Here is a 26,385-nt window from a genome sequence, read left to right as displayed (position 1 = left end):
CACAGAGAAAAATTAACATGTTCAAAGAATTCTATAGAAAATAAAGCTTTGGTTCAATAAGGTACTTAAACACATGCCTCATTTCAAGCAAGTAAATAGACAGGTTGACTTCTGCACTGGGACTGTGCACATACACCTCTCCCCCGATATAACGCGACCCAACATAACATGAATTCGGATATAACGCGGTAAAGCAATGCTCTGGGGGGGGGGGCTTCGCACTCCGGTGGATCAAAGCAAGTTCAATATAACGCAGTTTCACCTATAACGCGGTAAGATTTTTTGGCTCCCGAGGACAGCATTATATCAGGGTAGAGGTGTACTTAAATACCTTGTTGAATTAAGTCCTAATTAACCAAGGTTGAAGACTTTTTTTCATAATTTTTTTTTTTTAGTCTAATTTTAGGTGAAGAAATTTTTTTTTAAGATGCAGAAATCAAGGAATTTTTTAAGTGTGTAATCTTTGTTTTTCAGTGCACGTTGAAGATATAATTTTGCACATGTTTCAGTATATTCAAAAACTACGTACAGAAGGACCTCAAGAATGGGTTTTCCAAGAGTGCAAGGTATAGTAGTTTTAAATTATAGTAGCAATTCTCTATTAATCTGTTTTTATAGATAGAATTTGGATGTTAGAGAACCAAATTCCATGGCTGTCCAATCCCTATTGGAATTTCTTTCACAAATCTACAGAAGCAGTTTGTATGAGACTATAACATTTTATTAAAAAATTAAAGCCGAGCTTTACACTTTGAATACACCAGTATTTTTAATATAAATACAAAATGCTATTTCTGAGCCAGATGAGTGGTTTAGATCATGGTCCTACCTTCTGTGGCTGCATAGAGGTGTCAGGAGAAGTATTACATTCCCCCTCAATGCACTTGCCTGGCCTTCTTCCATCTCCATTACAGGTGTGGGAGGAAAACAGGAACTGCACACCTGGTACAGTTGGGTGATGGGTGGGGAATGGATGGGACCACCTTCTTCCCCATGTTCAACTGGCACAATTCTGTTGGCACAGACATGTAGGCGGTTAGTATTCTCTATTACCTTGTGGAACAAGAGCTCAGGAAATTACTTCATTGGACTCCTCCTGGACAGTACAGCTGTATCCTGCACCTTCTACAGAACTAATTATTAAAGTGCAGTCTAGTGCTGTGTGATTGTGTGCGCATACATAGCAAACTTTGAAAGTGCTTTATTAATACTCAGTAATAAAATTTCACTTCTCAGTGGTGATGTGAAATGTAATTCAACCCTTTACTCATAAGAGTGGCTCCATTGGGTCACTGGAACTACTCATGTAAGGGTTACTCATGCAAGTGAATGTTGCAGGATCAGGGCCTTAGTTATACCCTGTTAAACTTAGTAACTAGTAATAGTTTCCACTTAGAATATTCAGAATATCTTTATCTACTTGACAAGATATAAAACAGAATTTTTGGTTAAAATGTCAAATATGTTAACATTTTCAAGCACTTGTCTCATTTGGCTAAACCTATGTCAGTATAGATTTTTATATGATTTATAAATACAGGAAAGCAGTAATTGCTTGTTGATATCTCCTTTCCAGTCTGTTATGTAAATGATGATATCAGATATAGAATGATTAATTAAGGGTCTTATCCAGTCATGTGCATCTCTAGATTTCAAAGTTTTACAAGCTGCAGAATGCCATAGACTGTAACTCCATAACAGATAGTTGTACACTGGAGAAAAGTTAATTTGTTTCACCAGGTACTTACTAAATAAAAAAAAATTGACCTCTGTCTGTGTACCAAGGACTTGTGGGACTACATTTTGAGAAGGAACTATAATGTAATCAGCTCTATTCCTCCCATATTGTGCTACTCCCTAGCTGCAGTTTTTTCCTTTCATCAGTGCTGGATTCACACAGTCTGCAGGAATTTAGAGAGACAGTATCAACTGAAAAAAATCACTTTTCTGTCTGAATACTTTTACTTAATTTTGCTACATGTACCGCCTAAAATTATTTAGGGAGTTTTGTTGTTTATGGCCATAAGGTCCCTTAAAAATCTTTCCTTGTTGACAGTCTCAAACAGCAGAAGAAATAAGTTACCTTGCCCCTGTTGTAACAGTGTTGAGGAAGGCCTCTCTCTCTCTCTCTCTCTAGGTGTGAAGTTTGTGTGTGTGTTTTTTTATGTAGATAATGTATATTGCTCTGCAAATTAGCCATTACAAGCAAATATATATGTTCTGTCAAACTAGCCACTTGACCATGAGACTATTGACCATTGTATGATCATGATTTGAAACACTGATTGTATTTTGGTACAACAGGCAAACTATAGAGTATAAATATATCTTACATGGTGTAACCATGAATTACACTAACTAGGACTCCCATTTTAGTAAATTCATTTTTTAAGTTCTTCCCTTTCAATTGCCACTTCACATCACACCCCTGCTTTTCAACCGCATGGCTTTCAGGAGCCCCTGCTATTATGTCTCTTCATCCTGTTGTAGAGGGACCAGCAATGCAACAGTTGTCGTCTTTATTCCTTCCATCTTCATGCCAGGTGTTTGCAAAAAGATGTCTCTCTACTCTCTTTGTAGTACAGTCCGAGGGGAGATTTCTCCAGTTCATATGGTTAAAGACAGCACCAGGAAAACCTTTTCTCACCCTCCTGGTTCCTTGTTATGCCTTGTGCAGGGGCTCTGAAAGGCTTCTGCCTCTCTGTTTCTACCATTGGTGACTGAATAAGAGAAAAAAGGGAAAAGTGCAGGTGTTAGTTTATTTATTCTTGTTCAGTGTAACACTTTGAATATTTCATTCAAAAACTTTAAAACTTCCGTTGCCAAAGTGCTATTTTGGATAAAGAAATGTTCGTAGCGTTCCTGTTGCATTCCAACCCTTTGCTCACATATGCTAATTGGGCAGCTTCCTTCTTCTACTTCTCCCCATCAACCTCTCCAGTTTATCCCCACTCAGCCTCTGGTATTGATCCCTACTCTAGAATTTTTCTTCAGTTCCATGATGCTGCTCCTCCTTTCTCAAGATCCTGCTGTGTAAATTTTACTTTCTCCTGCATAGCCTTCTCACAGCTGCCAGAGCTAATGAAATTTCAACAGCTTGGTTTTTTTCCCCCCTTCCCTATGAAGTTTTCTTGGATTTGGATATGTGAAAAGAGCATGGATGTTTTTAAGGCTTGTAAAGCTATATTAGGCTCAGTTTCCATAAACAATATAACACTTTATGTAAGAATTAACTGGAAACAGCTGCAGGAGATATACAGTCTTACAAAAAAAAAAAATCTAATCCGAGATTTTTATCATGATTTTTTGGGGGGGAGGATAAATCAAAATATTGATAAGTTAAATCAAAATGGTTTTCTGGTAATGAAGGATATCACTTAGCTGTATAGTTTTCTACTGTGAACAGAGATAGGGGTGGTGTGGATCCAAGAAACATTATTGGAACCAGCTAGTGTGCTCTGAATTATTGTATGCCAAATAATAACTACAGCACTTGTGTAACTGAGAGGAGAGTTCAACTCTACTTGGCAGCTACAAGCCTTTGATCTTGCCACCTTTCTGCCCTTTGTCCTTCTGAAGCTGAGCTGCTTTTGAAGCATTTGAATGTAATAGCTGATATCACTGGACTACTGTCTAAAGAAGTAGTCACCCAGTGATATAAAATCATGGGATTTTCAGTTATTGGATGATAGATGATGATTTATTGTATATGATAGTGTACAAAAAAGGGTAATACACTGATTCATTTGGTTATTTAAATTGGTAAGCAACTGACAAGCATTTGATCAAATGTCCAGTCCTTTATTTTCAGTTATTTGACTAAATGACTAGTTTGACCTTGAGTGTAAAATGTATTAATTAAACTTTTATTATTCTGACAAAGTAGAAAATGGCTTTCCCATGCATAATTTTATTTATTTTTTTTCTTTTAGGATCTAAATGCTGTGGCTTTCAGATTTAAAGATAAAGAACGACCACGAGGTTATACATCAAAGCTTGGAGGGATTTTGCATGTAAGTAAAGCATTTGTATTTTGGGCAATCTCTGAATGGAAAGAAATATTTTACTATTCTTCTACAAGTGATGGTCTCTGTGCGTATTCCACACATGGGTATGCATGTGTGTCATGCACCTGAGTCTGGAATCTTTTTACAAGCAGTGTCATTTGGCCCTTACATGCGCTGTAGTTCTCTTCGTGCTCCGAACCAAGGGCATAAAGGGTGGTGTGGAAAGATGCCTCTCCACTTTCTTCTTTCTGCCGCAGGGTCTGAGTTGGAATCTTTGGTGTCCTCAGCTCCTTTCTGCTGCATCATAGCTTTAAACATATTGTGTATAGTTGGTTTTTAGAAGTTTAGTAGTTTTTATGGTATAGTATAGCATAGTATACTTAGTATTTTTACCCCATTTCTTCCCCACCTGGGGAATTCAACCTCTCCACCCGCACACACAAAAAAGTCTGGGATTATGCCAAGAGTCCAAAAAACTGTTTTTCCTCCCCTCACTCTTTTTTTCTGTGAGCAACAAACATCAACGCTGCCTCTGCTGCCTAGGCGAGGCTCACACCTCTGCCAAGTGCTGCATCTGCCACTCTTCCTCCCCCATCCCTCCGTCACTTCCCGCCCCCCAGTTGAACTAGGGGGTTGGGAACAGAGACTTAGAAAATATCTGATGGAGAAGGCAATGTAGCTGGTATTCTTAGGGTCCCTGGGCTGGGAACCAAAGTAGTGTGTGGGCCTGGGTCCCATTCTCCCCCCCTCCTCCCATAGGCCACTGGGGAACTAGCCTACAATCAGACAGTGATAAATCCCCAGAAGGGGAACTGAACTACTTAGTGGCCCAGCTGAAGAGCTGGGACCAGCGTAGACCAAGAGGGTGAAACCATTGCCTTCTGGGAGGAAGCCCTGGGGGTACAGCCTGATACCAGGGCCCGGACTGTTTAAAGACTGTAGACACACCCAACCAGAAGGCGTGCTCGTGAGAGACGGGTGCCTCACCATTACAGAGACATTGTTACGTCAGAGGAAGAGATTATCCCAAGAATGCAGAATTGTTCTCCCGTCCCACCTGCCAGGCTTGAGGAGCAGCCATCGGTACCATTGGTTTAGCTGGTGGTCTGGGATCCAGTCTTCTCTTCTGATGAGTTGGAGGTTCCGTGGGAGACTCTGTAGCACAGGGTAGATGCAGCTCCAGATTCAAGCCTAGAAGAGCAGGGTTCCAGCCTCTGACCAGACACGATTGGCCAAGAGACATTTGATACCCTATGTCACGGGGTGCTCCATTCTGCTGGCTGTGTTCTCTTTAAACCATGCAGCCGCCCAAGAGTCAATCAAGTGTTGTGCACTTGATTAGCAGAGGCGTGCACGTCTGGCGATGTGTGTTCAGGTGCCCCTCCCCCTCGCTGCTCTGCAGCCATGTTGCTCCTGCCCTCTCCCTTGGAGCCCCAGACCAGCTGCTCCCGGGACCCTCTTGCCCGCTGTACTGTGCGGGGGGGGGGAGGGGGAGGAGAGGATGCTGATGTCAGGGTGTCCCCTTCCCCCATGTAATACATCTCTGCAGAGCAGGGTGGGGGGACAGGGGTTAGCTGCTGACAGCTGCTGGGGTCTGAAGGAGCCTTCTGGTCTGAAGGAGCCAAACTGGCACCATCAGAAATTAGGCAGGTCAAGCTTGACAGACAGCAGGGCCATAGCCAGGCTGTCTAGGAGATGCACTGATTTCAGTAGCTCCCCCAGGCAGATTCCATCATTAGGCAATGATAGAGATCCCAGCAGGAAAGTACAGGTGCCATTGTCATTCCTTTGGCATACACACCATGGACTTAATGGGGGATCTCGGACCTAAACACGTGCTACTACAGCTTGAGCTAAAGAGCTAAGTCTCTGTATTTGCAGGCAGTAGCAACCCATATGCTCTGTGAATAGGCACAGAGGCGGACCAGTAACACGTGGGTTATGCTGTTACCTGGTGGAATCTTTGCAATAGCTTGCTTGCCTTCCCCAGCTTGAATCCTAACTCCACCATCGCTGCCTGCAGAGGTTGCAATTTGTACCTCCCTTTGTGCCCATTGAACACACAGTCCAAAAATATACTTTTCCTATAAATCCAGCTTGCTCTGTAGAATCTTAAGGAAAATGATTGTATAACTTGGAGTTCTAAAGAAATATTTGAAAACCCCAAATTATTGTAGCAGTATATATTGTGTTCTTAGATACTGAAGATGTTCTTTCAATTGAAAAATTGGCTAAGTTACTGTTATAAGGATCATTTTAGAGTTCTGAAACTTGAATTCTTGAGAGTCTGTGTACACTTACTATTTGCTGCTTTTAACTTTAAAAATATCCTCCAGGGGTCACTATTTTACCATATTATTTTTACTTAGTTTTATATTAATAACTACTATAGTTAGGGTGGATGGCTTTTTAGATTACCATATAATAATGTATACAGAACCTAATATAAAAGCTCTCTGTTCTTCATAATAATTACTTTTTAGCTTAATGCAATAAGGCTTTTTTGTTTGTTGCTTTAAAATGTTTTCTAGTCAAAAATATGTTTGTTTTTTTTAATTTGTTTATTTTTTTAGTATTATCCCATAGAAGAAGTGCTTGCTGCTGAATATTTACTTGAAGAATTTAGGCCTGATTTAATAGAGATGGTGCTGGATAAATTGAGGCCAGAAAATGTCCGGTAAGCTACTCTGCAATAACTTTTATATTTTAAACCAAATATTCTGTGATGAAAACAAATGAATGTAACTGGAAAAAAAATCTTGTGGTGCCTACTACTACTAATACAGACAGATGGGGAAAGAAAAGTAAACAATGAGACAAAGTATTTGGGTGACTTTATTTGATCCATTTGTGCTAAAAATTGTCACAGGGTGGTAGAGGCATAGCACACAGGAATTCTGGTAAGACAGACTAGTTCTTATTTGTTTGCCCACTTGGATATGTGCCATTGTCGCATGCCAGGGTCACTAATCATGTGGCTACTTTTCCAGCATGTGTTAGGGGATTTTGCATTTTTATTTATTAGCATTTGATTAGGGTTACCCATCAGTTATTGGTTTATTTTGCCTTTTAAACTTGCTGGTATGTCCATGTCCACATTTCAGTAAATCTATCATAAATCTGGGTTGATTTGGTTCAGTTGGTAGCAGTTGGGCCAAAGAATCATGTCCCATATTAGGACTTGGCTCTTACCCTTGGTTTAGAGCTTGCAGAAGTGAGGAGAGGACAGGAGTACAAACTTCAGTTAAAATGTTAAAAGGTCGCTTCTTCTTGACTTTGGCTGACTGGATGAAAGTGAAGGATCTCATGGCACCTTTTGTGAAAGAAAAGTAATGTAACATATCTTGCTAATTTTTAAGATGCACACGGGACATACTTAACTGCATAACCTTGTATATGTAACTCTTCTGCTATGCTATTATTTGTTGCTCTCAGCTGTTACATCTTGTCATGTATTTAAATCGTAAGCTCCAATAGACAGGCAAATTGCCGCCTTATTTGTTTATGTAATGCCTAGCAAACATTTGAGTGCTCAAGAAACAATACATAATTAATTCTAGTGGTGGGCTTCCCTTTAGCAGATATTATCAACAGTTTTGCACTATTGCTTTCCCCAGTTTTGCGCTTGTGAGTGTATGGACTGAATAGCATGAGTTTTTAGCTCTCCCTCTTACTTCCAGAATTTCCCTTTGGCTAGTTACCTTTTCAGGAGCATAAAATGGCTGTTACGGTTAAGAGGAAAACATGTAGGGCATATGTTTATACTGCAGTTTGAACACCTGCAGCTGAACCATGTCAACTGACTTGGGTTTGCAGGGCTTAGGCTGCGAGGCTTCAAAATTGCAATGTAGATGTCTGGGACCATCCCACTCGTGGGGTCCCAGAGCTTTGGGCTGCTGCCCCAGCCCGAATGTCTACACCACAATTTTACAGCCCCGTAGCCTGAGCCCTGTGAGCCCGAGTCTGCTAAAACCTGGACAGTCGCGTGTGTTTAATTGCAGTGTAGAGAGAGATGTTTTCCTCTTGATCGTAACAGCCATTATATGCGCCTGAAAAAGGTAACTAGCCAAACTAGACATACCCATAGCTACTCCACTTGTAGCAGGGCAGTGTAAACCAGCCTGACTAGGTCTCTAATACTTCTTCTGATAAATCTCCCAGCCATTGTTTTGGTGTTCTGCAAGGCAACAAACAACATCAGCCTCAAATTAGGCTAGTGAAGAGCTAGACTTCAACAACAAAACAGCTTTATGTTCAGATAGTTCCCTAGGCTTCCAAGATAGGACTTGGCCTTGGGAACGTGACTCTTTTTCTCCTCGTCTCTCCTTCCTGCCTCACCTACTTTTTCTGATAGGCAAGATCTTTGCATCTGGCAAAAGCACGTCTAGAGAACTCTTTCATTTTTGCCAACCTCAGGCAAACACCTGCATTTATTAGAAAAAGGCCTACTATTAAGACCTCCTTAAAAGCTAAAATCATTCCTACTCCCTTTGTCCCATCTGATAATGTATCCTTAAATATTGTGAGTTGCTTTTTTAATGAAAAGCACTAACCTAGAACTTTCCAACATTCCATTTCTATCCCTGCTGTTTCTTGCAATTTTGACCTAATCAAGCCTGACCTATCTAACTAGGACAGTCTCTAAGAGGAACTATATGAACATGGAAGGCATTTTTTCCATAATGACCTAGTTTCCTATACTGAACGATTATCAAGTTACAGAAGCTAACTCCTCACTTTTGGAGGAGCTAGAGGTACTTCCTCTGAGCTTTCAGAAAAAGTTGGATAATGCAGTTGGCCCTGCTAGTGAAGGCAGGGGGCTGGACTCGATGACCTTTCAAGGTCCCTTCCAGTTCTAGGAGATAGGATATCTCCATTAATTTATAATTTAGTTGTTCTGGAGCTGTTAACCATGCAGCAGTTAACTTACAGCACTTTGTCTCTACAAGCACCTCATTCTGCTTATTCTCAGCCAAATCTTCTAAACTCTACAAATTACTAAATGAGAAGGCAAAACAATGGACCAGTGCCTCTCTTTGATAGTGGCTAATTGCTCCAGAAATTTCCCCCTCTCAACTGAAGGCATTGCTAATCCCCAGGTTCCTCAGATGGAGAGAGAGGAGGAATTTTCTCAGTTCTCATCTGATGCTGTCTACCTATCAGATAAATATTGTCAAATACTTTATTTACTGTATTTCTAAGCTTTCACAACTGCACAGGCCTCCTGATAGGTACCCAGAATCTGTTCAGTTTTATTACACCGGGTATCCATATATCTCAGTGTGATTTCCCAGGACTTTAGCTTGATCTCTGCCAGATCAACAGTAGCTATTATTGACTGAAATGTACCAGGTGTTCTCTCAAAAATATACTAGTTTGTTTGTCTCTCTCTCTCCCACCTCCCTCACTCACCAGTGTGATAGATGAGTGTATCCCTACTAGTTCTCTGAGGCATCTAGTCTTCAAGGTGGGAGAGTGTAGGGGGATGAAATATGGAATTACACACCACTGTAGTTACGAAGAAATCCAACACCTTGGTTTTGTTGCTCAGCTAGTAGGGTCCATGGAATTTTATCTAGTTTATAACAATTATTTTATGAAGTAATATTTAGGTTCAGTAGGATGCTTTCAAAGGGGAAAAAAAAGGGTCATTAAAAAGAAGTCTGAGAAGCACATCAAATTCTAAAAGACCTTTTATTTTTCATAGTCTCTTAGCAACTTCATTTGTAAACAACAGAGCTTCTTCACCAGATGTCCAAGTCAGAATGCAAAATGTAATAGAATTATATAGTGGTGGCACATTTTTGTATAATCAGTAATATCTCTAGCAGGTTTTATCGTGGTAAGTGGGTAAGTATCTGCTGTGTTGTGAGGACAAATACTTCTCTAAGGATGGAAGGTTTTCCTCTCTGCTACTTGTTGCTTTTTAACATTTTTTTTTTATTTATATATTATTTTAAAAAATAAAAAGACACACTAAATATGTATGAGGGCACAAGTCAGTTTGTATATGATTGGAATAAAAAATTTTATAGGACCATTGCATTTGCTATGGCAGATCAGATCAGTATTCTGTCTCTGGTAATTGTCTCAAGCTACTGTTTCTGAATAACTTTTTTTTTTTTTTTTTTAAATGCCAGTTGACCAATGGTCTTTGAGGTGGAAAGTAAAAATTATCTTCCTGACCCCTGCAGTAATTATCTGCATCCCTGAAGCATGAGATTTGATCATCCCTCCTTAGCATGCCTGACTAGAAATATTGGTCTCAAAATAATCTAGCCTACTGTACAAATCCTGCTTCAGTATTTGAAGCTCTGGTCATATTCTGTGGCAGTGACTATAGATGTTGGGGGTAGGGGAGTATTTCCTTTTGAAAAAAAACAAAACCAAACCAAAAAAAACCTACCATTTACTACATCAGGTGACACCCTCACTCCCTGATGTGCCTTTGTTACAAGGCACAGAATACTTTCACAAGCATTTCTGAATTTTTACTTCTAGAATTAGTGAAACGTATCTGAAGTTACGTATAATATAATCCAAATTTCCCCAAACTGCTTGGGTGGCACCCTTCCATGCCCCACTAAAAATGTGGTCACATAATCCATTAGTTAGTAGAATAGTGAGATGTAGATCAATGCACATTAAGAACACTAACATTCCATACATTTAAACTTTTCTACTGCATTTTATAAAAGAAATTCCATAAATACTTCAAAAGAAACATACTCTTTATTATTTAAGTTTGATACTGGTAAATGTCCAAATGCCTCCTATGGGATCAGGACCCAATTGTGTGGTACAATCACATAAGAGACTGTCCCTAGCTTGAAGAGCTCATCATAATCTAATAGACTATACACAGCACATGTGTTTAGTGTGTATTTTAACCATCTGCACAAAATTTGACATTTTGTTAATTATTTTGCTATTAAACATCTCTATGAAATGTTAAATTTATGAAGAAGATAATGAGGATATGACCTTTCTGGATATACAATAACTGTTTCAGAATTCTCATAAATGTTATGTGCCTTTTAATCTAGTTTGTAATTCCTGTTGAGCTTCTTTGTTGAATATACCATTTTGCAGTAAAAACTGTTATAGAATTCAAGGTTTTGTTTTCTTGGCACTTTTATTGTGAAGACTGTTGAAAACATCTTGGTTTGTAATTAGTTACTTGCACTGTTTCTCCTCTTTTATTCTAGAGTTCCTCCTCTTGGCCATGTCTCTTGTAGGTTTCTGATTGACAATGTGTATTGATTAAAAAGTATAAAATAAACTGCTACCACAGTGAAAAGGTCCATTGCTAACTAATAAACAGCAATTTATGTTGAACTCTGCATATAGGGCTCAACATGCAGGAATAGGACCTAAATCTTTGTGGTTATAAACTAGGTCATGCATAAAATGTGTATATTGAAAATCTTATCTTTGTACAGTTACTACTTTAATTAATAATTTTGGTCTCTGATGTAGGTGTTGAGAAAAATGCAGTAGTCCTATTGCAGATTTTTTTATAGGATCTCTTAGGATCATTGTTTTAAAACTGCTCAATACAAATCATAAAACAAGGATGGAGAATCCAAGAAATCAGAAATTGCATGCAAGCTTGCACACAACCCCGACCTCTAGAGCTTCATTTACTCTGAACCGTAAAATTATTGTGGCTGAACAAGTACAAATTGAAAGTTTATGATTAAGGGCTTATGATTGTGTGTTAAATTTGGATACATGCATACTGTTGGCCTAAATATTCCTGCGGTTTCATTTGGAGATGGTATTCTTCAGTTGCAGGCAATATGCATCTTGAACAGCTTCTAAGTTCCATGCTGGAGATGACTGCATTTCAGTGGTGAATGAAATGATTTCTCACACTACTTTGTATATTTGTTGGTAAAGTACTTTGGTACCTAAGTGTGTTTGATTTTTGTCTGTTTGTTTTTAGGGTTGCAATAGTTTCTAAATCTTTTGAAGGAAAAACTGATCGAACGGAAGAGTGGTATGGAACACAGTATAAGCAAGAAGCAATTTCTGACGAAGTCATCCAGGCATGTTACTAGATTTCCATTTCTGAAATAAAATTTTTGCATGGAGATTTAATTTTCCTATTTGTGGAAAGGAGAATTTGCACTTACAACTGCCATTAGCAATGATATTTCAGTCTGTTCGGAAGCAATGGAGATTAGACCCTCATTTAAAAGGGTTTCAAGACTTTTCATTGCATGCTACGAAATAGTACATTGAGGTACTTTGTTATGATAGCTATAAATCAAATCCACTGAAATCAATGGGTCTTTGCACATTTTCTTTGTAAGACCTCCGTAATCTGCAATACATACTTAAAAAATAAGTTACAAAAAACTTGTGGCTTATTCATCTGATTCTGGACCCTTGGAGTCAATGGTAAAACTCCTACTGACTTTTGATTGGCCCTCTGTATGAATTTTTGTCTGAAATCCTAGCCATATTGAAGACAATAGTAGTTTTGCAATTGACTTCAATAGGGCCTGGATTTTTCAACCCTTATTTTTAATAACCTGGGCGATTTAATTGTTTTCAGTGCCAAAAACTATTGATCAACATTTTGTTTGCAAAGATAGTTTTAGTTAGAAGACGAGAGAAGGATTTCTGACTTGGCTACAAACTCATTTTCTTTCTTCTGTAAAATGACAATTTTGTTTTGCTACAAAGGAGTGAATTTTTAAAATTATATAATCACATTTAAGCCAAAAGTAACTTTTATGAACTATAATTGTTCTGAAAAAGAAATTTATAATGGAAATACCATCCCATTTAACTATGGTTCTGAGGCTGATTCAGAATGTTTGTTTTCTCAAGTTTATAGAATGAATATATTGCGCAAAATTTAGTGGACTTCTGTAAACGAAAACCTTAGAAAAAGGAGGGAAGGGGGAAACAACCTTCATCAGATAAAATTATCTACTCACTTTAAAATGAGTTGGCCTTGCAGTATGCCCGAAAGAGATACTTGGGCTCTGTCAGGCCACAGATCCTAATCTGCTTAGAATATATAGATATATAATGTGTGTGTGTGTGTGTGTATGTATGTATGAGTGTATATACTAGAACAAAATTATGTTTTCTGTTACAGAGCTACAGGATTTAAGTATATATCCATCTGCTAGTTAGAAATTTAACTAATAACCATACTGTTGTTTATCCAGAAATGGCAAAATGCTGACCTAAATGGGAAATTCAAGCTTCCAATGAAGAATGAGTTTATTCCTACTAACTTTGAAATTTTGCCACTAGAAAAGGATGCACCACAGTACCCTGCTCTTATCAAGGTAAGGATATGTATTTCTTACATCAAATGGAAGTTATGTCAGCCAGCTAGCTTGCTGGAAGGTTAATCATTATTCCCTGATAAAAGCTTTAAAATAATCTAGATTAACCTGTCATATATAGCTAATTCATAAGTACAAAAGTTTGTAAACTGCTTTCTTAAAAACCTCAACCGGCAACAAAGAAAGCAATAAAATCAGTCAATTCTAGCTCAACTGTGGACTCTTTCTTTGGGTTCCCCTGAAAATGGGTCTGCCAATAGCTTGAACCCTTTCTTGGTCCTTTTGAAAGTGCGTGAACCGCGGATAGAAATCATATTGAAACTTCTTGATCAGAAGAGTGACTGCCACACAGATTTTTTTTTTTTTTTTTTGAGCATTTGTTGGTAAGTCAGAAAGTAGAAAAGGTCGTTCTGTTGAAGCTGTGCATGAAGAGCTTGCAATTGCAAGCAAAGACACCTATCTGTTCCCTACCTTTCTGGTAGCAGCAAGCAAGGACCCCCCTCGCACTTTCAGCAAAGTTCAACATTTCTGAGTATGAGAAAATAATTTCTCGGCTATTCAGAGTCAAGAAATAGTTTTACTCTTTCAAGAGTGATGAGCTTTGCTGAGTTGGATGTAGGATGAACCTTCTGCAACTCTGTCCTGTTGCTGCTGGATCACAGAATGAACATAGCTTATCTAGCACACCTGGGAGTTCTCTATGGCAGTGATTCTCAACCAGGGATACGTGTACATCTGGGGGTATGTAGAGGTCTTCCAGGGGGTACATCAACTCATCTAGATATTTGCTTAGTTTTACAACAGGCTACATAAAAAGCGCTAGTGAAGACAGTACAGACTAAAATTTCATACAGACAATGCCTTGTTTATACTGCTCTATGTACTATACACTGAAATGTAAGTACAAGATTTATATTCCAATTATTTATTTTATAATTGTATGGTAAAAATGAGAAAGTGAGCAATTTTTCAGTAATAGTGTGCTGTGAGACTTTTTTTTTTTTTTTTTTATGTCTGATTTTGTAAGCAAGTAGTTTTTAAGTGAACTGTAACTTGGGGTACGCAAGACAAATCAGACTCCTGAAAGGGCTACGGTAGTCTGGAAAGGTTGAGAGCCGCTGCTCTATGGTCTTCTTACCCTTGCTTTTCCAGAGATACTGAAAGCATGTACGCTGGCAGGACACCAAATCTAATAGATCTCTTCAGTCTCTAATTTCTGTGACATGCAACCACAGTGGATAATTCAGGAAATTAATATTTGTGCATCAATGAGTAGCAGTAAAATATTGTAATCTACATTGATGTCTTTTGAATTTAAAGTTAACATAGGCTTCCAATCAGGAAAGCATATCTATTCAGAACAGCACTTAAACATGTGCTTAAGTTCCAGCTCATTGGGACGTACATGCTGTCATGAACAGGGATGACTTAAGTCTGAGCGTAAGTGCTTTCCTGAATTAGAGTCATAGAGATGAATAGGGACAGACATCAGGTTCAGTAAACAAGACTATATTCTGCTTTAAGAAGGCTATCTTCACAAGAACAAAGGCTAGACACTTTTTTTTTTAATTAAAGCTTAAATTCTACAAAAACTTGAGAAGCTAGCAGCATACCAAAAGGAACCATTTGGTATGAGCCGTGGTTAGTGCGTCACAGCTTTGGAAACTTGATTTGCTTTTTAAATCTTTTTTTTTTTTTTAAGCAAAATCTTTCAAAGCTTCTTGAACTGACACAATGAAGAGAATCACAGTAACTGCCATTTTACTATTCTGTTCCTGCCAGCAGAGAATTTATTGTGAATTTTGTATAGTAGCAGTAATATTACTAGAATGAGAATTTCTGTTACTATAGAAATAAGTTATGTGAAAAATTCAGCATTGTAGTGTAAGTGGGGAGTTGTGTATGGGGAGATGGGCAGTGAGGGAGAAGGCTTCGTTTTTATATGTAAAAAGCATGTGAAACATAAATGTATTTATGTATTAAATTGTATACACTTATAGCATTTGTGGTAGTGGCAAAGGTGATTTTCTATGTTATAAATTAAAAGGACATGCAATAAAATCTATTTATTGTGTATCTTTGATGGCCCCACTTGCACTCTGCTCACTAGTCCATCTCCTTCTTGGACTACTGGCATTCCAAACCTATGAGCAGCAACAAACAGATGTTTAAGAATGCCCCATCCCCACAAAATCAGCCTGCCATAACAACGTTGCCTCTTTCACCATATATGGAAATTAAAAAAAAAAAAAAAAAAAAAGTGGGGCGAGAAATGATTGTCTGTTTTACGTCAGTTTGTTTGCAGTTCTTTTGAATTTTTTCGTCCACTGAGAATTTTAAAATAAAACTTTAGAGGACTGTCTTTTTTTTAATCACTATATTTTCCTGTTTATAAATGGATGGATATTTTTGTTTTCAGTATTGTTATAACAGTGTAATGTGTGTTCATAAATTTTATTTAAAGACTGTTGATTAAGAAATAATATACTTAGCCTGAAGTATGGGGGTGAGATTGTCTGTCTGCAGCCCCAGTGCTGAAGATGGAGGGAATGGGACAGCTATGGTGACTTTAAGCCATCTTTGTGTCCTCCTGATCCTCAGCTGCTCTCTGGAGTGAATTACAGCAGCCTCCCTAGGCTGACCTATTAGCTACACACTACCCATAATCTCCACAGTTCTGCATGATTCAGCCCTGCCCTGGCACATCCCTACACTAGAGCTTGCAAGGTTTCTCATATGGCAGCTTTTTTGGCTGTCTTCCACAGTTCCTGCTCCAGGGGAATTCTCCCCCAGCTAGACATGAAGTTTTTAGGGCTCCTTTACACCATTCTGGCCCTTTTATCAGGTATAAAGGAGCTACAGTGAGGTGAGAATCTCACTCCAAGGCCGGATGGTTGTGTACACCAGTCATGTATACATGTATTTAAGGAAAAAATGTAAACTGAGAGTAGAAGTGACAGCATAATATAAAGTCTTATGTTAAAAAAATTTAAACATTTTTTTTTCTTGACACAGGACACCGCTATGAGCAAACTATGGTTCAAGCAAGATGACAAATTCTTCTTGCCAAAAGCTTGTCTCAACTTTGAGTTTTTCAGGTATGCAGTATATTAAGTATATCGCAGTATATTAAGTGTATCACACTAATTGAACTCCCAAAAGTTTCTTATTCTTTACAGGAAATCTGCATTTAAGTTGCAAAAACTTTCATGCATGCGTTAACTCTTCAAAATGATCTAGAGTACTGGTTTATTCTGGTTTGGTAATATTAGACAATAAAATACATCAGGAAACCTCATATATTATGCAATAGTTGAAGAAAGAAGCAGTTGGTGTTCAGATAAATATTTATGAGAAGCTGGTAATAACATTAAATACTTAATCCAGTCTCAAAACAATATATCTTAATCCTTTATTTGCTATACCTGAAACACATCTGACAACAGCTACTGCTTATTATTCACTTTGCTGTTTCAAAGATGTTATATTTTAAATTATGAATAAATTACAAGTTCAGTATTTGATGGTAGAGCTTTACATATTAAATATGCTGATGTGGTTTTATACACTTTTTATATAATCACAAATCAGAGTAGGTTTTGTTTAGTTTCTATAATGCATACATAGATAAGATTTAAACATTATTCAAAGTTTTATTTTTATGACTGTTATCAAGTCACTTTTTGATTTTGGGGGAAACAGATATGGGGATCCCAAATGAAGATACATGACATCACATTGGCAGCACATACAGTAAAGTTAAATCAGGTCTTATATTATTTTCTTCATGGGGAGTTGTACCATTTAAAAAAATTGATAAAGGCAAGAAAGGCCAAGGCAAGAGATTTACTTCCAGTTGGAATTCTCTGAAAATAGTTCTGGGAATGTGGAAACCTGTCGATCTTTTTAGTGTTGTGGATCTTTCTTTTGGAGCAGTCATTTTCAGCTCTTGGTTTTGAAGCAGTATTGACTGTTGAATGTCATGTGACAATGATTCCCATGCTGGGCCAGAGAGCGTCTAAATTATTTCAGAACCTCTCCTTGTTTTTCCTGATGGATCAGAGTGATGATTTTTAAAAGACTAGAGTATGAGATGTTAGTCACTCATGGGTACACTATTGAATGTTTGTCTTGAATCGCCATTAGGAGTGTGTTGTAGGTGCTATTGGCAGACCTTTAGGAGTTTCTTCAGTATCCTAACAAACATCCAGCATAAAAAAATTGCCATCCATATAATATAATCAAAATCAATAGATCATCATATAGAGCCATTCTAAGAAAGTCCGTTACTGTCTTTCACTGTTGTGTGTGCAACAGAGGTCATGCTCCCTTCATCAGAAAATAGCAAATAATATGTGTAGAGGGCCTTGTGATAGTTGCCTTCCAAGTTCAGGCATATTGTATAAGGGCATGGGAGTGAAGACTGAAAAAACTGTAGTACTTGCCTGTAACTCTTACCTTCTGAAGATACTTTGAATGTCAACAGTTATCAACCCACCCTGTCTTAGGAAACCTATTTCCTTTTCTAAATATTTAGGTGCAATAAATTACCAGTCTGTATCATACTTGGCTGACTGACAAGGTCAGGTTTCACTTACTACAAAGTTCCAAGCCATTAGAATGCTTGCTAGTATGGGGGCCACTAGCCTGGCCAGACACTGCCTTTCTTTCCACCTCCCTTTTGAAGCTACAGGACAACCACTGAAAGTACAAAACAGAGCAAACTAATTCATATTTATGTCTAAGAAAATGGTGGGAGGATAAAATGGTAATCTGTTGGGCTTTCCTATCTTACAAAAACAAGAATTAAAGGTAAGTAACTTCCCTTCTCCTCTTTCTCCATTTCTACCTGCTGCAATAGATACCCACTGCAATATGTACGTCCAAAACTGGGCACTTTGGGATGCACAGAGACAAGTTTTATCTTCTACAGGTTTATGAAAGGCTGTGAAATAGCTTCCAAATGAACTGTGAGGGATGCCATTTGCAACCCAGTGTATGACAAATGAAAAAAGTAATTAAAACAGTTCTAATGTAGAGCAAGTGAAGGGATTCGCTTGGACATATTCACAACAAACTGTGAACCTTTTGCCAGCTGAATTCATAGACTCTCCTGGTATGTTCTTTCTGAACAGCTAGAAGGACTTGAAATACCCTATTTAAAATGCCAGAATGATCCATCTTCCTTCTCTGAGGAGCAATGATCACAGGCGAGGAGCCAGAGATGGGATCAAGAAGGTGTCCTGATTTTATATGATCAATTCTGAGGAGACATGTGGCTTGGTGAGATTGACCACCATCATCTCCAACAGAAGTGGAAACCAGATTTGTCTGTGTTAATATTTGACAATGAGGTTACATTGAACATTTGTCTCTCTTGAGCTTGGCCAGGACTGCTGTCACAAGAAGTAAAGTGGGACACTAATCTTTCTCCATGGGAAGATGAAAGCATCCAGGGGTTTTCCGGTCTTTGTTCTTTCTCTTGAGCAGAATAATGACATTTTTGTGATCAGAGGTGTAGTGAAGAGGCTTACCGCAGAGGTCTGCCTTCCTTGCAAAAGATTTGAGCCACCATGACCTGTTCCAGAATGAGTTTACTTTGAATCAGTGCAGTTCAGTGGAACCTATTGAAAAATAGAGTCTCCCTCATTACATCAGACCCCACTATACCCCAAAAAAGTTGTCTGGAGTATAGCCTTTGATCCTTTAGGAGGATTTCTACTGCCTGCAGCTCTGAGCAGCCAGGATCCCTGGAGCACTTTCTGGCTGAATGATGCTAACAGTACCTGTTGTGTGGATGAAATTAAAATTAGAAAATGAGGATAGTCAATCATTCCCTCTCATCCTCAAAATTTTCAGCATGGACCAAGGATATGGAACTCTGTAAGGTTCTATGGGTTGAAGACTCTGGAAACCCTGGGATGCAGGCATCATGTGAAACTTGTATTAAAGGCCTCTGGATGCAGGCCTTGTCAGACACTCCATAGGGTGTTAAATAGCCTCGGGTGTTGTCTAGACTATGATTTAGGAATTTTGACAATCAGTCATTTTTAAAAAGAGAAGTAAAATAATGGTTTAATAAGGAAGTTTTCCAACCTTTTGTTTAAGGTGGCTGTAGAGTCATTCACACTGGCAGGGAAACCAGGAGGCCTACATTTTAGATTTCCCAGGGTTTAGGCAGATGGCTATTAAAATTCGGTGCTGTTTTTTTTTTTTTTCCAATGGGCATAGTCTGCATTCCTATTTTGGAATTTTGTTTATTTGGAAACTTATATTGGCACGCATCACTGAGCAACAGAGTGCTTTACATTTATAAAAATAATAAATTGTAAAATAGCCAAATGCTAGCATTTTAGCTTCAAGGCCAGTGATGCAACTGTCTGCTCCATTTGACCGGAGGGAAGGGTTTGAGGAGGAAACTAGGCTGGGACTTTCAAAGAAGCTTAAGGGGGTTAGGTGACTAGTTCCTGTTGACTTTCAGCAGAAGTTGAGTGTCTGACTCACTTAGGCTTCTTTGAAAATCCCAGTGCTGATCCCCAATCCTCTTATTAAACTCAGCTCAAAAGCTTTCAAAGGCCTGAACAGATAAGTCTTATACTGGTGGCCTAAAGCGTGGTAAAGTTTAGCACTGGCAGACCACTGGAGAGAGCAGGTTCAAAAGGCCTGAGTCCTTCACTGAGAATTCCCTGCCATCAATGGAAAGACAGAAGCAGGAAGGGGAGTTCTCTTTGATCTCACACCATTTACACTTCGTATATCATTGCCCGCATCTTGAATTTCATGTATAGAGTATTGTTGTTTGTGTTTAGAGGGCCTTGCCTCTATTGTGCACTAGCTGAAGTTTCTAGGTATTTTGTAAGTATAGGCCTTAATAATGTGTTTTTAAAATAATCCAGTCTGCAGGTTATAAAAGTGTGAATTGCTGTGGCTAGATCAGCATCACAAAGGAACTGTCAAAGTTTTCCAGGCTAACCATACATGGAAATAAGGCACTGTTTGCAAAAGTTGTCACTTGAGGAGCAGCAGTGGCTTCAGTAGGAACCCCTAGATTGTGAAATGTACTGGCAAAGATTGGACATACACCTCCAAAAGAAGGTGTATACCCCATTTTTGCCATTTCCCAAAGCCACTTCTTCCTATCTATCAGCATCCTTTCTAATTTATCTGGATTAAGCATAAACCACTTTTCTCCCATCTACTTCCCTGTCTATCAGGTACTAGAAAAGAAACAGTTATACCTTGGTTTGACCAAAAATAAATAACTAAATAAAGTAGATCTCTATGGCATAACGTATCTATGAAAGTACAGGCCAGAATGTCTCACTACTGCCCCTAGCAGTTATACATACATATGGGACAGACAGGTTAAAAGGTTGGGGTCCTGCTTAATGCACAAGAGAAGAATAACAAATATTCATTGTCACATTTTGGGATCTAAGAGGAGAAACAAACCTTATAAGAAGAGCCTTTCCATCTCTGCCAATAAGGCTCCATAGGCAAGTCAGAAGCCTTGTGGTTAATGCTATTGAATGACTGCTGATAGAGCTTAAAAAATCAGCAAGGACGCTATCTGTGTCATTGCTAGGAGGAAGTCAACAACCATGCACAAAAATATTGGATATGTACTAAACTCATGTCTGAAACCAGGCTGGTAAGAGCAGGACATCATCCGTGAGATCAAGATGTGACTGAATTGCTCCAACAACACTTTCTCAACAATCTTGTTTAAAAATGCTAGATTAGAAATTAGCACTAGCTGGTGAGGTTGGTAGCCTCAAAAAAAGCTGCTTAAGCAATGCCCTTACTATCACCATTTTAAGGATGGCTTACATTCTGTTTTCATAAAGTGAATTAATAGTCCTAGTCCCAAATGCCCCTATTGGTCTTCACCAGCCAAATGAATAGCAAGAGTTATAGTTGCTATAGATACTGAAAATAGCCCAGAATAACAAGTCTTGGTTCCAGTATCACACTTGAGAAGAATTCAGTCCATTTGGGGGGTAATCTAGGAGTCTAAATGGTTGGCTGGTATATTACCTTGATTTCAGTATTTTATCCTGGGAGATGTATAAGTGGACATATTCAAATTAATCAGTTGTTGGGATGTTCCTTATATAGATAGAGGGAAATGCAAATAACAGCCCCATCCTACCTTGACTCCTTCTAGGCTCATGCTAAGTATTCAGAAAAGGGCCAGCCAAAACAGAGCCTGTAGCTTTGTAGTGGGTTGGCAACTTCCATTGAGTTGGAAATCCGACTCTGAAGGGCCACTCAATTTCTGTAATAGAAAATGTATCCTTTTAGTTCCTCTTGTCATCCCATTCCCTAACTTTAGGGGGTTGGGAGAGAGACAGAGATCCAGGTTTTGCCAAAAAAAATTAGGAAATGTTAATGTTTAAAAAACATCTGCAGTTCATCTTTAAGCTTTGCCACAAATGTGTGTTGGAAATGGGACTTGTCTTCATGTATATAGTGAACACTAGTATGTATTTGGTAATCAATACTTCAACAAGGAATTATTTCATGTACTGCTTATTATGTCTGTCACATTTTATTATAAATTTATGTACATACACATGCATATAATGCTATTAAAATAAATATCTGACCAAAATAGGAATAAATTATTGAGAGTATTGACTTAGCTTGTGGTGCTCTAATAAATACCAATATGTAACAGATATCAATATTGTTGAAACATGGCTTGAGTCTTTGAGTTGCCTTTCTCTTTTAAGAGATGTATGTAGCTACTGTATAAGATTAGATAATACTAACAAAACACTGGAACTTGTACAGTTGTTTTCATTAAAAAGACACCATTTATCTCATACAGTTACTATACCATGGAATGGGAGATGCTGCAGTTATTTCCTGCTCTGAGTATAGGAAATCCTGCAGTGCCTTGCATACAGTGGTTTGGTAACTGTTCATCTTTATACATAACAACTATTGTATTTTCTGATAGCATGAAAGAATTAATCTGCTTAATGTTTAGTAATTGGATTAATCTTAGTTATTTATGTTTAATACTTAGGGTTTATTTAAGTTAATTATGTACTTGATGAGCTCTGACTTCAGCAGCAGAGTTAATGTAGCATGGTATGATTTACCAGTTTAAAAAGAACAGGAATTTAAATTAAAGTCCTGAATGTATATTTATAACGGGGCAACACTGAAACCGTACGAGAAATCAACCACTATTTTTGGTTATCTGTGTGTGTTGTTTTGAAATAGTAATACTTCATAAGGGGACCCAACAGCATCATTTAAATATTAAATTTTCTTGTGCTAAAACTTAAAGGGCCAAAAAGAACTGGGAAATAATTAAACTGGATATTTTACTTTCAATGTTTTCTTCCAGCCCATTTGCTTACGTGGATCCCTTGCATTGTAACATGGCCTATTTGTACCTTGAACTACTCAAAGACTCCCTCAACGAGTATGCATATGCAGCAGAACTAGCTGGCTTGAACTATGACCTCCAAAATACCATCTATGGGATGTATGTAAGTACCCAAATCAAGGAAAATCTTAGAGCCTTTAATCTACTTCCACTCATCAAGATTTTTATATTGATTTGATGGAAGCATTTTTATTTAAAAAATGGCTTTTTTTCCATCGATGGTCTATGGTTTTATTTTTACTCCTTTTTTAAATCTTGATAGCTAACCATACTTTCTCATAATTTGAATGTTAAGTTGAATCTTGTTCTAAGTCTTCAACAATATTTCCATGTATACTAAGCAAATTTACTCCTTTCTTTTACACCATTCATCAGATTAGCTAGCTGTAAGATTTGCTCTTACTCCAAAAAAGAAAAAAAAACAACGTGATTCATCTCCTAATTCTGAGTTTCGATTTAGTTTCATTCTGTGTCAGATAGCTATTGAAAGACTTTCTGACAAAGAAAAAAAAATCTTCACATTGCTGCTAAATAAATGGTTCACTTCAACTTTCTTTTCTAAGAGATACTAATAATGAGGCTGCATATACATACTCTTCAGTCATGTTTCTTCATCCATTACTATGTCACTGCTTGAGGTATCAAAGCATTTCTTTTGTTTTTCTTTTTGTTAGTCGCTACATTTATGCTGATCCTCTCCATTGCAACATGACATACCTGTTTATCAGGTTATTGAAGGATGATTTAAAAGAGTATACATATGCAGCACGCCTCTCAGGTTTGATCTATGGCATTGCATCAGGAATGAATGCAATTCTTGTAAGTAAGAAAAAAAAACACAGGAAGAAGTGAAGACCGCTTGAGAGTTAAGTTGAGCTTGGGGAAAACATTGACTTCTGCATTTCTAAACAAGATGGTTAATGATTTTTTCCTTGCATCTATCTCATGACGATTAAAAAACAGTTTTTTAATCATCAGTAAACGATTTGGTTAATTAGTGAATGTGTGCACGCTGCAACTGTGTGCGTTCTAATTCACATTTTTTACCTGCTTACATAGTAACCCTGAAAGTGTGATGGTGTGTTTGTATATAAAATGGATTAATTCTGAACTTTCAAAATAAAAATTATTTTGTGTTGTGTGAATATTAACCCTCTAGATTTCCTATATACTTAGTTCCTCTAATTCATCAGCAGTGAGCTATGAATCCATTTGTGCATGTTTGTATCAGACTGATACATTTTTGTGAATTTCCTTTGGAGTTGATTTTTGTCAACCATTTTAAAATCCAAAACTATGGCAATTTTTGTTTAATAAATATTAATCTTATGATGTATTGTCACTTCTTTAGGCGTTCCTAAGATATTTCTGATAAGTTATCAAAACCTAGCTTGCAGGTGTGTTAAAGGCCTTTTATTAACAATCTTTATGTAACACACCGACATCATCACATTCCTATAGAACACAATGCTACTTCAAAGAAAAGCTTAGTGGACCGAGTGTGCTATATATTGCCTTTGAATTTTCTGTGCTCAAAGGCTTGTAACATCTTTGTCGTAGTGACTTTTTTTAACGCCACAAAATCCTGTTTCCAGTGGTTCCACGTAATTGGCTGAAAACGTATACATATTTTTATTCTGAAAGCTTGCTGACATTTTCAAGTTCAGTGGTCAGAGTTAATTCTAAAAGAAATTATGCTCATTTACTATCAGATTTTTAGTTTTTTATTAGCAGTTAAATTAGTTCATATTTTGGAAACTTATTTTAAAATTATGTGAAGTTTCATGCTGTAAAGTGATATTACTCTGAATTGGTATCTGGAACCCTCAGTTTATATATCAATATATATATATATATATTTTTTACAGTGTAGAAGAAGATCTGTGATAGGTATTCTGCAGTTCTGTAGTATATGCTGTACATTAGACATGCTTTTATAATGTTGATATCCTAAAGAAGGATGAATGTTATACTAAAACCAGAGTGTTATATGTGATATACATACATTTCTATAGCACACATTATTGTAGTATCTGAGTGCTCAAATTGTTTATGTTCAACTCAAGTATATTATTTTATTATGACTATATATATCAACCTTTGTCATAAAATGTATTTTTGATATCTACTTCAAAATCATATGGTAGATTATTCAATATTTTAATAATAGTGAAGAAAAAACCTTTTCTACTATATAGGATGAAATCTTCTATCTGGATCTTCCAATCATAACTATAATATTTTATTCCTTCCTTGGAAAGATTGTCATTGCGTCCTGGAAGATTCATAGGAGGCACAAAGGAGAGATAAGGGAATATAGAGGCAACATCTAATGGACATCTTAGATGTCTGTATATTAATGCAAGAAGTATGGAGAACAGGAAGAACTAGAAATATTAGTGAATAATCACAATCATGACATAATTGGCAGCACAGAAACTTGGTGGGATAATTCACATGACTGGAATATTGGTGTAGAAGGGTACAGCTTGTTCAGGAGGGACAGGCAGGGAGAAAGGGAGAAGTTATTGTCTTGTATATCAAAGATATATACACTTGCACTGAGATCGAGATAAAAGTGGGAGGCAGACCTGTTGAAAGTCTCTGAGTAAAGATAAAAGGGGTAAAAAATAAGGGTGATGTCTTGGTAGGGGCTTACAATTGGCCACTTAACCAGGAAGAAGAGGTGGATGAATTTTTTTTAAACAACTAACAAAATCCTTCAAAGCACAGGACTTGATGATGTTAGGGGACTTCAACTACCCAGACACCTGTTTGGGAAAATAATACAGCAGGGCACAGATTATCCAACAAGTTCTTGGAATTGCATTGGAGACAACTTTTTATTAGAGAAGATAGAGAAAGCAACTAGGGGAGCGGCTGTTTTAGATTGCATTTTGATAAATAGGGAGGAACTGGTTGATAATTTGAAGGTGAAAGGCAGTTGGGTGAAAGTGATCATGAAATGATAGAGTTCATGGTAGGAGAGAAGAAAGCACAATAAAGCCAGTGGATTTCAAGAAGGCAGACTTTTGCAAACCCAGAGACTTGGTAGGTAAGAAGCAAGTCTAAGGGGCAAAAAGAGTTCAGGAGAGTTGGCAGTTTTTAAAGAGACATTGTTAAGGGCACAAGAGCAAACTATTCCAATGCATAGGAAAGATAGGAAGTATGATAAGAGAGCATCCTGACATAACCAGAAGATCTTCAATGACCTGAACTCAAAAAGAGTCATATCAAAAGTGGAAAATAGGTCAAATTATGAAAGATGAATATTAAAAAAATAAAAACCCACTAGAAGCTTGTAGGGACAAAAGTAGAAAGGTCAAGGCACAAAATGAGATTAAACTAGCTATTGGACATAACGGGTAACAAAAAACATTTTACAAATATATTAGAAGCAAGACAAAGACCAAGGACAGGGTTGTCCCCTTACTTAATGAGGGGGGGGAGGCAATAGGAGAAAACACCGTGAAGGCTGAAGTGTTAAATGCCCCCCCCCCTTTTTTTTTCTTTCCAATTTTCACCAAAAGGTTAGCAGTGATTGGATGACTAACATCACGGTAGGCTCTGAGGCTAAAATAGGAAAGAGAAAAAAAGTTAAGAATCACTTAGACAATTTAGATGTCTTCAAGTTGGCAGGGTCTGGCTAAATACATCCTAGAAC

General features: G+C 37.7%; 1 protein-coding gene across 2 annotated transcripts in view; it reads left to right on the top strand.

The window, feature by feature from the left end:
- The window catches only part of IDE (insulin degrading enzyme), a 92,588-nt gene that overhangs the window by 40,691 nt on the left and 25,512 nt on the right, over window positions 1–26,385 (top strand). The window contains exons 9-15 of one of the 2 annotated variants that reach the window (XM_065407188.1): window positions 475–566; window positions 3,933–4,013; window positions 6,581–6,684; window positions 11,956–12,058; window positions 13,196–13,318; window positions 16,334–16,416; window positions 23,396–23,540. In XM_065407188.1, coding sequence (XP_065263260.1) covers window positions 475–566; window positions 3,933–4,013; window positions 6,581–6,684; window positions 11,956–12,058; window positions 13,196–13,318; window positions 16,334–16,416; window positions 23,396–23,540 — 731 coding nt within the window. Of the gene's footprint in view, window positions 1–474; window positions 567–3,932; window positions 4,014–6,580; window positions 6,685–11,955; window positions 12,059–13,195; window positions 13,319–16,333; window positions 16,417–22,679; window positions 22,825–23,395; window positions 23,541–26,385 lie in introns of both variants that reach the window. The other variant, XM_065407187.1, reaches the window with a different exon arrangement.

Source organism: Emys orbicularis, chromosome 7 (assembly GCF_028017835.1).
Source record: "Emys orbicularis isolate rEmyOrb1 chromosome 7, rEmyOrb1.hap1, whole genome shotgun sequence".
Lineage (NCBI taxonomy): Eukaryota > Metazoa > Chordata > Testudines > Emydidae > Emys > Emys orbicularis.
Note: the sequence above shows the minus strand (reverse complement) of the source record. Positions and strands in the feature narration are given on the sequence as shown.